We start from the raw sequence: 14,039 nt of genomic DNA, 5'->3' as shown, positions 1-14,039 counted from the left end.
GACCACCATTAATTGCTGACCAGTCGAAAGTTTTTTATGTCCCTGCAAACAATTTTCCAGGTACACTCTGTTATGCCGCATCTTGAGCAGAACCCTGCCTTAATACCTACAGAGTAATACAGTGCTGCTAAAGTAAATGTAGAGAGCTTTAACTGCAGTAATCCCCAAGCACATTGTCTTGATACAAGCAAGTACTGATGATTCCTCCTTCCTTTGTGCCTGTGACATCTCAGTTCAAGAATTTAAGTTAAATAAGCAATTTGAAAAAGGGTGTTTCTAGTTTGTGAACCAAATAATAACTTAGATGACAAGCTGTAGCAGCAACAGCATCATCCTTTCTGTTCTGGCGATACCTTCCATTAAGGCGTCATTCTTGACTTATTTTTAGGTACAACTTAATGCTTGATGTTTAATAGCAAAAGTTGGTTGTGCTGCAGGAAATGGAGACAGCCATCTAAAAAGGTTCCTTCTCTTACAAACTGATCCATGTTTGAAAAAAGACAACAAAGTTTGCAGAAAACCCATTTCCTAGGCAACTTAGCAAGACTATTGATAGAACAATTATTTTTTCTACAGCTAGATCCAAAGGCTATTAAAGGCAACATGTAAATTCTCATGAGGCTCTGAATCTGGCTATACAGCCACAAGGGCACACCAAAGTTTCTACTGCTCCCCATGCCTTACACATATCAGAAATTAGTATATGGAGTCTTATATTTTGAACGGAGTCGCTTGTCAATTAACTGATAAAACTGAATAACAAAGTTCTTTCTGAAAACTAATTTGAATCTTGTAATTAATTATGCTGACAGATTTGTTATAAATACAAACCAAACTAAGCTGCCATTCACCCCTGCGGTTAAACCTTTTTAGAAGTTCTGAATGTTTTACTTTTAAAGTCATTCTCCCTCTGATTTTCATTGCTCCAAGTAGCTTAGAACAAGAAAACAATTCTCATTTAGATGCCTAATTTTCAACTTTTGTGGTTTAAACTTCTTTTTTCCCAACAAAGCCATTCAAGACCTGTAGCATTTTTAATAATAGAAAGGATTGCTGTTTTCTTTACTTCTTTTTTCTTTTACTTACTCAGTTCCTCCTCAGGCCTTACAAATCTTTTAAACCTCTCATCTCTATAGGGAAATAGAAAGTTATTGTGTGCCTTCCATAAATCTGGTGGGGTGAAATTCATTGAATTCAGAAGCAAAGCCTACTGATAAAAAAGGCCAGAATTTTGCCCTAAGACATAAAAGATCTTGTAAAAATCTCTCTCTTCTAGTATGTTTGTAAGTTTACAGTCAAATATGCTTGGATATCAAAATTAGCACCATAAACAAATTTATATTCTATCAATTTGAGTTGCTTTTACTGATTCTTTCATCTAAGCATGTTATTCTAGAAAAGAGCATTATATCACTATGCTGTGAAGATTCATTATAGCTGTATAAAGGATTTCAGGCAAGAGGTTCAAATTCAGACCTTTTTCTGATTTTGAAACCTCTAATCAGAAGAGAAAGATTAAATAAAGCAATTAAGCTATAATAAAGGCTTCTGCAATCTCAGAAAAATTATGGTAGTCTGAATTCTCACTGCATTTTAATTCAGAATAGTTAGGGGAAAGCAATTTTCATCAACTATTGATTTATCAATATCCTTGACTTCATGGAACATTTTTGATAGCGGTGTTCTAATTAAATAGCATTATTCAAATATAATAAATTGTATAACCATCACTTAACATTGACTACTTGGGATTTTAATAGCTCTCTATCACCTTCCAATCTCTCTTAAAAAGTATAATCAATTTTACATCCTAACTTCCTAGCTGCTGTTGGACTACTAAAACTCTCCCTATTTTGATGTCATGCAAGAATGTATCACCTGAGACAGGTGGCATTCCTCCATATTGCTAGCAAAATCAATGCAACTAGAGCAGCCTTGCAGGTGCCTGTAAGAGGTGGATGACATTCCTTCAGCAGGTATTGAATCAAGTGAAAGAATGCAATATTGCCATCAGTAAGTAAAATTCACTGAGTTTTGCTGGAAATAAGCTGTGGAGGTAATTCGGCTTTTACCCGATACCCTCGTACCAACATTATTCCCTTGAGATGAAAGAACACTGTTTGTAATTCTGCTGTTAGCTGGTACTCTTATACTAACTTTATTCCCTTAAGATGAAATATGCTGTTTAAAATATTAGGATTTGAGAAATCTTGAATTTTCTGTCTCCCAAACCACAAGGGGACCGTGGTATAGAATATGCTCGTTTTCTCCTTTTGATGCTCCTTTAAAGAATTCTATTTTTATTGCAGCTGAGATTAGAACTTAGTGCATCCCATCTTCCAGGTGCACTAATTACTTACCTAGATAATCTTTCTAACAGTCAGTGAAAATTTAACTGGTTCTATAAAATGGATCAAGTTGCAAAACCCATTTTGGCGTAACTTGTTTCTCTAATGTCTTGAACTTAACTGTGGGGGTGGAAGGAAGGAAAAGAAAAAAGAAGACACTTTCCTTATCTCACTCAAAAGATAAAACTAATACAGTTTTTATATGGTTTATCATATAAAATTTTTCACTTGAGTTAAAATAAAATGTCAGTATAAGACAAAGTTAGTGGTTGCAGCAATGCTTAAGGTGTTGGATTGATTCCTCCCTCTGCCAGTGAGAACAGAACTGGAAGTGGTACTTTCCAGAAGAACATCCCAACTTAAAACTGATTTTTTGCACATCACAATTGCTAAGAGTAATGGCAAACCTAAGCATATTTGTTGAATGATGTGCTATTAAATAAATAGATATTACTTAAATTTTAATAGACATTTTTAATGTAAATCTTTTGCAATATCCACAGAGAAAATAACCAAAGCAAAGCAAATGCCAGATTCAGGACCTCACTGAGCTAAACATCTAAACCAAGTGCCCAGATTGGTGTTGACACTGGTGATTTATTAAACTTTTGCTTTCAAGTTATAAGCAGATTTATAGACTTCATGGAGAGGTAGAAATAGCACATTACAAATGCATTTTTTGAGTTTTATACAGAAAAAATGTCTTATCGCTATGTGTATATCAAAATGGTTTCTGGTATAATTTTCTGGTAACCTTGGGGAAACTAATGGCATCATATGAGCACTTTAATGCCAATTTCATTTAGAGTAGAAAGGGATTAGTGGTCTGTGTGGGAGGCAAGGGAAGGGAATTTATGGTTATAGACAAAATACTTTCAAGGACTCAATATCTAGGATTCTAATCCTAACACTTTTTTCTTTTTTTGTCCATGCAAGTAACCCCACTTGCAAGTACATATATTCAAAATAAGGGAAATTTCTGAGTGGCATTTAAGCAGACCATGGACCAGCATGGACCTGGCTTATGGCCACTTCGACAAAACAAGGATGTTCTGCAGAGGCTAATGTGTTTGTTGCAACTCTTCTTGGAACTCCTTGGGTGTCCCAGGAAATTATAAATTCCGGATGAAAATCTATTCCTCCTGTTCTTCTGCTTCTCACCAAAGGTCCTGACATCTCTTCTTTAAAATAGTGACAGAAACATTTGTGTGAAAGGCACGACAACTTGGGAAAATGCTTCTATGGAAGCTGTTTCTTAGCATGGTTTTCAGAAGATCTCTTCAGAATAAATTGTTTTGTTCTGTTGGGATTTATGCTGCACAGTGCTGACAGTTACGTGCTTAATAGATTATTTCCATGGGCTCTGTATTACTGCTGAACAAAACACAGAAGCTGAAGGAACACTAAATAAAACACTATGCTGAATACAGGAATAAAAGTGAAGTCTGGAGGACAGTGGAGAAGTTTTATGTTATATCTACAAGTGTCGTGTTCCAGGAAAAGGCATTCAGATATCTCTTCTTTTATGACAATAACTAGTTCTGAAGCAGTTTATACTTTTTAATATTTCTTTTGTTAACTCAGAGTGAGAAATTTGAATAGGTTGCACTCCATGAATAAATGTGTCACATGAGTGATATACTTTTAAAAAGAGAGAGCAAACTATATGGGGAATACAGAAGACTCTGAATGAAGCTAACGAGCTAGTTTTTCCATTCTAAGGAGTTAAATCTTTCATAAGAGACCGTATCATGGCTGCGCCTGGAACAGGAAGAAGCCTACTCTAAATTAACTATTGAAATAGCACCTGGATTTTTGCTATACAAAGGAAGGAAAGTAGTCTGAATTTAATCTTCTAGCAAGTAGGCAGTGCTCTGACAGAGGAAGAGCAAAATACATAGAAGTTAGAGATGAGAGGGGGGAAAAAAATACAGCACAGCTCAGCACCAAAATTCACAGCAAAAAAAAATGGTATTTGGGTTGTATTTGCTCTTACAAACAAACCAGTCGATGTCCAGCAATATGATTCCAGAACTGCAATAGATTACAGTGTTGTGTGTTATCTTCAATAGATGAAATGGCTAAAAGCGTTACATACACTGTAAATATGGGCTAAGAAAACTAATTTCCTGTGCCGGTGGCAAAGGAAACATTGGCCCAGCAAGTGAAGGAAGTGTATATTGTTCATGTGGATTGGAAGCACACAGTCAAGAGCTAGGGATTTTTCTTTTTAAGCATCACTTACTGAAATTATTCTGGAGGTTTGAAGATGCACTGAAGTAGGAAGAAACAGGATGTACGTAGCCAGAAAAGGAGGTAAAGTTATAGGGAAGTGTAAAAGATGCACTAAACTGAATTTACAAGAAATACATAAAGACTGCATCTTGACCAGATTGCTGGGAGACAAGAGGTGACAAGTTTAAAAGCAGTAATGTCTTCAGGCAAGAGCTTGAATTTACTACTAAAGATTATTGAGAAAGAGTATACAGCAAAAGCAATGATACAGCAAAATCTGGTTACCTTCAGAAAATGTATGTCAACCAAAAGTCTGGAGAATACAAGAAATAAACTTTAGTTCCAGAAACTGTGTTTCTAAAATGCATCAATAGTAGATGTACTTTACATTTGTTTAAGTCTTGAATGAGATTTTGTAAATGAAGAGTGAAATGGAACTCAGCTTTAAAACCAATGGAGCACCTTTATCTTATCCCAACAACTGAAGTGTGTGGTTGTGGCTCCTCATAACAGTACCCTTCCCTCAAAAGATTTTTATATATACAAAAATATATTTTTATATATACACAAATATATTTTTATATATATGTAGATCCTGTCATAACACTCCTGATACATTGTGTAAAGCATAAGAAAAATGTGTCAGATTATATTTGCTCCCAAAATGGAAATGCAGAGATTTATTATAATAATTTCTAAGGGTCACAAGATCCCATACTTTGAGGTTTTTTGACAACTGGTTTCTCTCATTTAAGTTTAATGTAAATAATTTAAGTGTACCAACTTGCAAATATTTCTTGTGTTTTCATGTTGCTCAGCATTACAGCACAAAATGGGGCTGTGGAATGTGTGCTTGGGATAACTGATGGTCCTGCCATGGGGTCCAAAATATCTTCCCACATACTACTGGGTTTTATGCCATTTTCTCTCTGAAATTTGTTTTAGATAATGAGTTTGACAGCTCTCATTTTTCCTTTGTTAGATCTTAGTGACTGTTATTGGATATTTATTTTTAGAAGCACAATCATATTACAAAAAATACATTAGCCTGTTGAGGATGAATAAAATATCTCCATAGTAACATTCCAGATAGTGATGTATGACTGGTTGTAGAAAGACTGATGAACTTCGGCCCTAATTCTGCACCAGGATTTGTTAGCATAGTCTCCTGAACCCAAAAGTACTTCAGAAGCAAAAAGACCGCTTTTTCTCTGCTCTGTAGTTATTTGGTAGCAATGATTGATTTTTTCCAGATGTGGATAAATATGAAATTTATTTTATTAGCTTTTATATAATCAGCTGCAAACACAATCAAGAACATACTTTCAAGGAAAATTAATATTTTGGCTTTGCTTGTTTTTTCCACAGAAGAAATCCTACCATAATCATATATTTTAGGCTTATTTTATAAAGTGTTTAAAATATCTTAAATATTTTGGTTTAAAATGAGTCATTGATATTGATGTCCATACAGTGCAAAAAAATTTTTCATCTGCAGGATAACATCAGTGGTAATAAAAAAGATCAGGTTATATTTTACAGGCACAGGTTCTTGAAAGTCCATTTAGGATTGTTTTTTTTTTCTCTCTTGGCATTGGTGTTACCCATACCCAGTACAGTATTATGCATAGCCACTCATGTAATCAGGAGCCATTTCCCAGGCTCATCTGTGTAAACATGAGTGAAGTTAAATTCCCTCAGCTTCATAGCAGTTTGCACTGAAGCTTGTATAACTTACTTGCTGTTTATGTATTTTATCAGTTGTCTATGTCATGCTTTGATACACAAATCAGAGAAAAACATGCAAGCAACTATCATTTTTAAAGCTAAAAGACACCATGTATACTGTATAGCAGATTAGATAGTTTTAAAATCCACCCATGAAATAGATGCAATTTCCGTTCCTTTTGTCTAAACAATTCTGTATTCCAAGGGAATCTGGTGATAAACAGTAGTTAGTAACAGTCGTAATTATGTTCTTTCTCTCTCATTTCAGCTGTTCGAGTTCATGAATTTTTTGGCTGAGAATGTCATCTTCTGTTACATGGGACTTGCACTATTCACATTTCAAAATCATATCTTCAGTCCTCTTTTTATATTTGGTGCATTTGTATCCTTTGCTTTAAAGAAGCAGATGTCTATGTACATGTATATATGTATTTTTATATATATAAAGAATGTGTGTTCCATGTGGAAAAAAAAATTTCAACAAGCAAACCGATCAATTCCTTACATACTAAAAATCAATTTTTTTACAAGTTTAAAGGCAATCGTCTTTATTACGTATATCTCAATAATCGGCTCAATGCGTGTAAGCACGTGGCCTTTTGACAAGTTGTTGTTTTGCAGATCTGCTACAAGGCAAATGTCTTTAAACCAGCTGAGGAACTCTTGCCAATGGTTCACAAGGGGGGTGGGAAATTCGGATGTGTATTGGGACACATCTATAAGGACAGGTGCAGGCACAGAAAGTGTTTTTGCCTGTCCGGAGCCAGTGCAGATCCACAAACTGTAGAGCTGCCTTCAGACAGGTATGTGCCATAAGTAGAACTTCCCAAAGCTACTTATATGATATGAAGTCCTTAAAAAGCAAACAGTTCTGCATTGCTCAAATCTTTCCATCTTTGTATTTGATATCTCTAGTGTAAGTGGAACTATTTACATCATCATGTATCTAAGAGACTGGTAAGACAGAGTCTGTGTCTAATTCTGCCATGGTTTCTCAACAAATCTGTTGCTTATTTGTATAGTGGTATCAATACTTTTCACACTGACAACTCACACAATAACTTTTTCAGCTCAGAGCAGCAGCCCTTTGCTTATCACTTTTTGATGAACTGTAAGAGCTTTGAAAGTTGGGATCATACTCTTCACTTGCAGTAATTTTCATACATAATTTACAAATGAACACTGAGAACTGCATCACAGCTGCCTTGGCTACAGGCTGGGTTGGGTGGCAGAGAGGACCGCCAGACTGCGACAGGGCTGCGCCGGACAGCCGAGCACAGGCATGCGAAGCAGCCACTGCTAACGCATGTCCTCCCAAGCCCGTAGGAGCTTTAGAGCAGCTCTTGGCCCAGCAGAGATGACACACTCAGACGTTACCACTCAAGTACTTCATCTGTTTTACAGTCCACAGCATGTCTCAGACTAAGAGTGCCGTAATTGAGCCCTAAGAGTCACAAGACAAGGGGAGTATGGCACCTGCTAAAAGCATGTATAAAGAGCTCTGATTGTCTTTTCTTTTAATCTGAAATAGCCTCATATTTCTAATTAAGGCAACTTTTGTGATCGTTCCACCGAGGAGTCATAAAGAACTCCTTTTCAAAAATCTCCAAAGAAAAAGGAAGGGGAAAAAAAAAAGTGCTGGGTATAGACAATATGAATTGTCAGGAAATAAGAAAGTAATCACGTTCAAAAGCACATTTATTCTTTGCAAATTGCTGCTCAAGGAGATTATGCCATCTCTGCAATTGGTGACGGGCATTTTGCTGAAGGACTGAAGATGAAGTCACGTGATACAAAAGTGCTGAGTAAAAGTGGAATGATTGAGGTGGGATATATAGTGATGAATATAAAACCAGGGTGTCTGGGGAAGACAATCTCTGCCACTGCACAGTTTTATAATGAAATTTGAACCAGAAGTACCTGACATGTAAAATATGAAGGAAGATAATCTCATATTTTTTTTAATTACGCTTTTAAAATAGCTTTGGAGAAATATTGGGTTTAAGTTAACTCTGTTTCATCAGTAGTTCCTCTACCATTTTCCTCAACATCTTACATTCTAGGTGGCAGTTTTTGTAGCAAGAGCTTGCAACATATATCCACTTTCTCTGCTTTTGAATTTGGGTCGAAAACAAAAGATTCCCAGGAACTTTCAGCACATGATGATGTTTTCAGGTAAGTGCTATTTTGGTACCTTTCCTGTCCGCATTTACAAACTGACAAAGATCGTCATCTGTCACTAGAAAAAGCTGCATCTGTCACAAACAAGTCATTATCTCAAAACCCGAGATGGTCTCTTCAAAGCTACTGAAGCAAATGGATGTATTCTCATCACCTTCACTGTGCTCTGGACCTATTTCTATTGACTTTTTGTAAACCTACCACCCAGGAAGCCAGTCTTTAAACCCATCATCCCCCATCTGTCTACACCTCCATGACTATTTTGGAATACCGTGTTTTTATGTTGTGTTGTTTTAGAGGCACCTGTGGTATATCTCACAGTATGCTTACGTGCCAGCAAATAAATATCCAGCTTTGAAGGTGTTAATACCGATACTCAAATCGGACACGAGCTTTGGCAATTGCTTTAACTTCAGGAACAGTTTTTGCTTTGAAACCTGAGACTAGGAGACTTTAATTCCACAGACTTTTTCATATGCATTCCCGCCTGATATTTGAGTACTTCATTTTACAGATTCAGATTTTATTAATTTTTAACTCTGGTTAACATTGTAGAATTAAAAAAAAAATAAAATCTGGAAGAGGGAGCCATGTTCTACTATGATTTGTGCATCACCCCCTGAACTGTTAAAATCTCAGCTGGATTCTGTATCTTTGGAATTGCACAAGATAGAAATATTTCCACTTGACTTTCTGATACTGGTTAGGAAAAACTCATTTACAGGCTAAGACTATTTGTTCAGTAAAAGACAGAAACACAGATCCCCTGATGTCATTTATGAAATAATTTTCTAAAATTAGAAAATCAGCATTTTTTTCTCCATTTTCTTTCTTTTTATACAAAAACCTTGTCCAAATTTTTATAGATAAAAGTTCTTGATTGACAGCCTTGATATACACTGATCTATTTAGCCAGATAACAAGTAAAATACAATGCGCCACATTTCAAGCTTCCTCATCAGGAGTACTCCACATCAGGGTGCCTCACTTACGCCTGTATAATTCCATCTCTCTAGAGAGCAACACAGTAGTTCATTTCTGTATCCATTCAATCCTTCTGCTAAAAGCTGTCACTGAAAATGTCAGTTAATACCAGCTAGATTGTAGTGAGAGATGATGACATACATCCATTAGGAACTGGCTTTCAGACTGCCTGCTCACCGACAATTATTAGCCATGTATGTAGATCACTAGTAAAGCTAGCAGGCGGCCAACGAGGTAACAGCATGAAAAACAGCTTCATATCATTAGTTGTCTAGTTTCTGGGCCCCATTTTTGCTTTTATTTTTCATCAGATAAAGTACAGAATTAAAGATCTTCTAAAATATATCTATTCTTCAAATTTTCATTCCTCGTTTTCTCCAGTCAAATTTCATTCTCCACAGAACTAGGAGCCCAAAGTAGCCTGCAGCCAACAACTGAACGTGAGAAGTCACACTCACACATTAGCTTTCGAGTACAATCTGGCAGCTGAGAACTGAAAATAGTGGTATTGAAAACTTCTAAAATGCAAATGTTAAAATACTCAGAAAAGTAGTTTTTCACTCATTTCAAAGAAACACTATTTTGCAGAGAAAAATAACTTTACAACATCATAAAAAAGTAAATGGCATCACCTGTAAGGAAAGCAATAAAGACTGACTGCCTCTCACACTGCCAGCAGCTGCACACTTCACACAACACTTAGAATATGTGGATTTTCTGAGTAACCGTACTTTTTAACATGCACTAAGGTTTGTACTCAGTTACCAATAACATTCTTATTTACTATAATCTGATCACACTGTGTATAGTGATAAACAGAGAAGACTGCCAGAAGAGAGACACATTTCTGATATGACTAAACAAGACATTGAATTTGAGTTTGGAGGAAGACATTTATTGCCTACACAAGATCAGCAGCAATATTCTGGTATAGCATCAGATTCTAGTCAATCCTGGGGAAAACTGGGCTTCACTCAGCACAGCATCACACACTATGATGTAGAAAACAACAAATTCAGGGTTAGTTTTGTTTTCAATCTTACCATTACTGAATGCACCAAATGTTTGCTGCTTTCTTTACTGTGTTTTACTGCCATAACCACCATGAATATCAAAGTCTGAAAAAAACAATTAAGATCAGGCAAGTATATTATCAATTAGCATTTGAGTATACCTTACTCTGCAAAGAAATCTGCTGAAGTCATTAAGTTCTACTTTTTGAGAAGTATTAATACATTTATAAAAAGGTGGAAGAGTTAGGGCTTGGAAGCATTTACGTAGCATTTTGATTTATTACATACTTCATCTGCTTATGCCACTCCTCTAACAACATATTATAGAGGGTGGATTCACTTTTACAACTATATTTATTCATAATTCCTCACAATATTCCACTATCAATCAAAACTAGATTAGTCCTTGTATAATTAAGCTACTGCTATACACTAGCGGTAAATACTGCATGAAAAATGCGTGATTTCAGTTCAGACCCTGCTATGATGCCTTAAACTGGTAATAAAATTGAAAAGGAAGGAAAATAAATGGATCCAGATGGACTTAGCAATGGTAGTAACGTGTTTGATATTTGGGCATCACTGCCACATGGCCAGGAGGGGACTATTTCACAGGTACAGTACTGCACCTTCCACTCTTCTCCAGTATCTCTATTTACTTTTTAGTGTGCTTTCCACTTCACTATAGCATATAAATCAGCAAGAGGGAGGCTTGTGGGACACGGTGCTACAGGGGTGGTTGCTGTTTGTATAAGACATTGCAGCAGCAGTGGAGTCTGAAAGGGTGGAAGGCAAATAGAGAAGCAAAACAAGAAAGAATGCCTTGTGTACAGGCAGTGGCTGTGCAGGCATTTACATCTGCGCATACATGGTGGTGGGAAGTGTCGAAGTGAACTTTTCCAAGATATAAAAAGAAATCAGCTAAAGAGAAAAGAAAGCAAGGAAGAAGAGCAGAGAGAACTACAGCTGCAACCAAAACCCAAAACACCAGATCTACATACAGAAGGTATTTCCCAGCAGATTCTCTCCACACTCCCCACAATCACTGCTGCCCTCAAAGGCTCTTCAGAGGAGTGGGTTCAGAGTGACGTGTGTGTGTGAAGTGTGATCAAAGGTTGGACAATAAGCCCAATAGGACACACCTTGTCTATTCTGTGGGCCTCTGAAGCTTAACCCTTGGGGTGGTTTTCTTTGGAGGTCCTGACACATTAAAGAATATCTCTTAAAGATGAGTCCCTGATGACTAGCACAGCTAGCAGAAAAATCTGGTAGGCAATCTGTGATATAGCCCAAAGGTTCAATGGATCACAGCACAGCTGTGGAGCTGCTGTCAGTGTGGCATCTCTGAAAGAAGAGGGGAGACAATCTCTGCTCATGGTTCATCAGATTGTTTTCCTTCTACTGTGCCACTGTCTCCAGGTGTGGCTGAGGTACCAGTGTCGATTAGAGCCAACCATTCCATTGTGCTTTGTTGGTATTTTTCCCTGAGGTGTCACAGAAAACCTGAGCTTCCTTATCTTCAGCCTATTTCAGTACCTTACCATTTTCTGAGACTGTTCAAATTTCCTTCCTTCATTTATGCTGTTACTTGGATTGTATTTTGACATATATAATAGTGCTCCTTGCTTTTCATTGAGTCCTTACATTTTAGGTTATATTCATCTGCTTCCCACTGCTTTACTTGGAAGCAAATGATTTGTTTGATTATATATTTTACTTTAAACATGTTTTTTAGTTAAAACTGAATTAGCTTTCATGTACCACGTTGAGCCTTTTATAAATGAAAAATGCTGTGAGGGCACTCACTGTTTCTCTACACTGAAGAAATACTCAGTCCACTGCTCAAGAATCAGAGAATCTTAGTGACATATTAATTAACATTTTTTTTTAATATTCCCTCTTGCCAAAAGAGATGTTCTAGATTTAATATTGCACGTACCATTGTGGTGCTGTTGTGGAAAGCAGCAATGTTTTCCACCAAAATGTAGCCACCAATAATTTAAGCATTTAATCTGGACTAGTTATCTAGATAACCACTATAACCACCAGAAAAGACCATTTCAATAGTGGTTCCTTCCCTCCTCAAATATGTGTTTAAAATAAACCGATATTTTTTCCCATCAGAAAATAGTAAAGCATGTGCATCCTGAGAGATGTCTTTTACAGAAAAGCAAAGTCAAGGACAAGCCCACTTGTTGACTGCAGTGTTATTTCCATAAAAGCAGACATTTCAACCTGCTGCCACTGACTATTTTCATCTAGTGAAACTGCAGTCTGGTCCTGCCTTGCAGAAATGGCTTTGTGGTGTTCTCTGGATAAATTGTCCATCTTCTATACAAAATAATTCACATTCTAGCTATGTAATCTTAAAGAGCTTAAGAGTTCTACTCCAAAAATAGCTGCATTTAGCAGCTGATTAAATGATTCTGCATATACCATCAGTGCCTTACAAGAGGTTTAATTATTAGATTTAATCTCTCAATATTTGCAAAGTACTTTTTTGATTCAGTGTGGATTGTATACGTATGGAATTTTTTTTAGAAAACCATAAAGTAAATTTAAATAGATAAATGAAAAGCATTGGAAAATATAGAGTATTATTTGTATTATGCATTCCAAGGCCTGGAGGCACTAGCGGGCTTTTTTTCCCTTCTTTTTTTAAAAGTGTCACACTGTGAGGACCTATTTAGTTAGCTTGTTACTACCTATGGGGCTTTTTTTAAACTCACTGTTAGTTGTTTTCTCCACATTTGTAAGTTTTTGTTTATTCAGTCTCTGTAGGTGTATAATTTTCCAACTATTATAATATTTCAAGTATACTAAGAGATAAAAATCTACATTTAAACTGCATCCCCTTTTTAGATACTTAAAATCGTATTTTAAAAACTATTCATTGTTTTTGAGTCATAATTTTTCAGACTGCTCTTAGGACATTGAAAGATTTTAAAGAAGCTTTCTGTTTTTTCAAGCAATACATGGGTAACCTATTTGGGTACAGATTTTAATGCCAACCATCTTTCTCACTTGCACCTGATTTCATGAGTAGTCCCACTGAAGTCAGGAAAACAACACAGGGAACACATTTCTTTTTTAACATGCATTAAGTCCAGATTATTAAATTTGCAATTATTCATGACAAATAATTCAGTAAATGTAAAACAAATGTATGATTACATGAATACGAGAGTAGTTTCATTGCCCACTTTTGCGAAGTTGCTTACATCGCATTGAACACCATCTTTTCGATTAGCACAATTCTGCATTTTTTAAGCATGGTCACAATCTGAAAATTTCCTCTGCCCTTGGAATTGGGTTTGGGCTGAAAAGAGTAAAATTTTGTTTCTCCGTCACATTAACTTCATCATTCTTGTCGTTTTTTCAGGTTTACGTGGTGCGATAGCATTTGCATTGGCTATTCGAGACACAGAATCCCAACCCAAACAAATGATGTTCACAACTGCACTGCTTATTGTGTTTTTCACAGTCTGGGTATTTGGTGGGGGCACGACACCAATGCTCACGTGGCTTCAGATCAGGTTAGTACTTCTCT

At 36.3% G+C, this 14,039-nt stretch overlaps 1 protein-coding gene across 1 annotated transcript in view; it reads left to right on the top strand.

The window, feature by feature from the left end:
• The window catches only part of SLC9A9 (solute carrier family 9 member A9), a 220,026-nt gene that overhangs the window by 112,083 nt on the left and 93,904 nt on the right, over positions 1-14,039 (top strand). Inside the window, exons 10-12 of the mRNA XM_009931818.2 lie at positions 6,580-6,693; positions 8,375-8,486; positions 13,872-14,025. Of these exons, the coding sequence (XP_009930120.2) occupies positions 6,580-6,693; positions 8,375-8,486; positions 13,872-14,025 (380 nt within the window). The remainder of the gene's footprint in view (positions 1-6,579; positions 6,694-8,374; positions 8,487-13,871; positions 14,026-14,039) is intronic.

Source organism: Opisthocomus hoazin, chromosome 4, assembly GCF_030867145.1.
Source record: "Opisthocomus hoazin isolate bOpiHoa1 chromosome 4, bOpiHoa1.hap1, whole genome shotgun sequence".
NCBI lineage: Eukaryota > Metazoa > Chordata > Aves > Opisthocomiformes > Opisthocomidae > Opisthocomus > Opisthocomus hoazin.
Note: the sequence above shows the minus strand (reverse complement) of the source record. Positions and strands in the feature narration are given on the sequence as shown.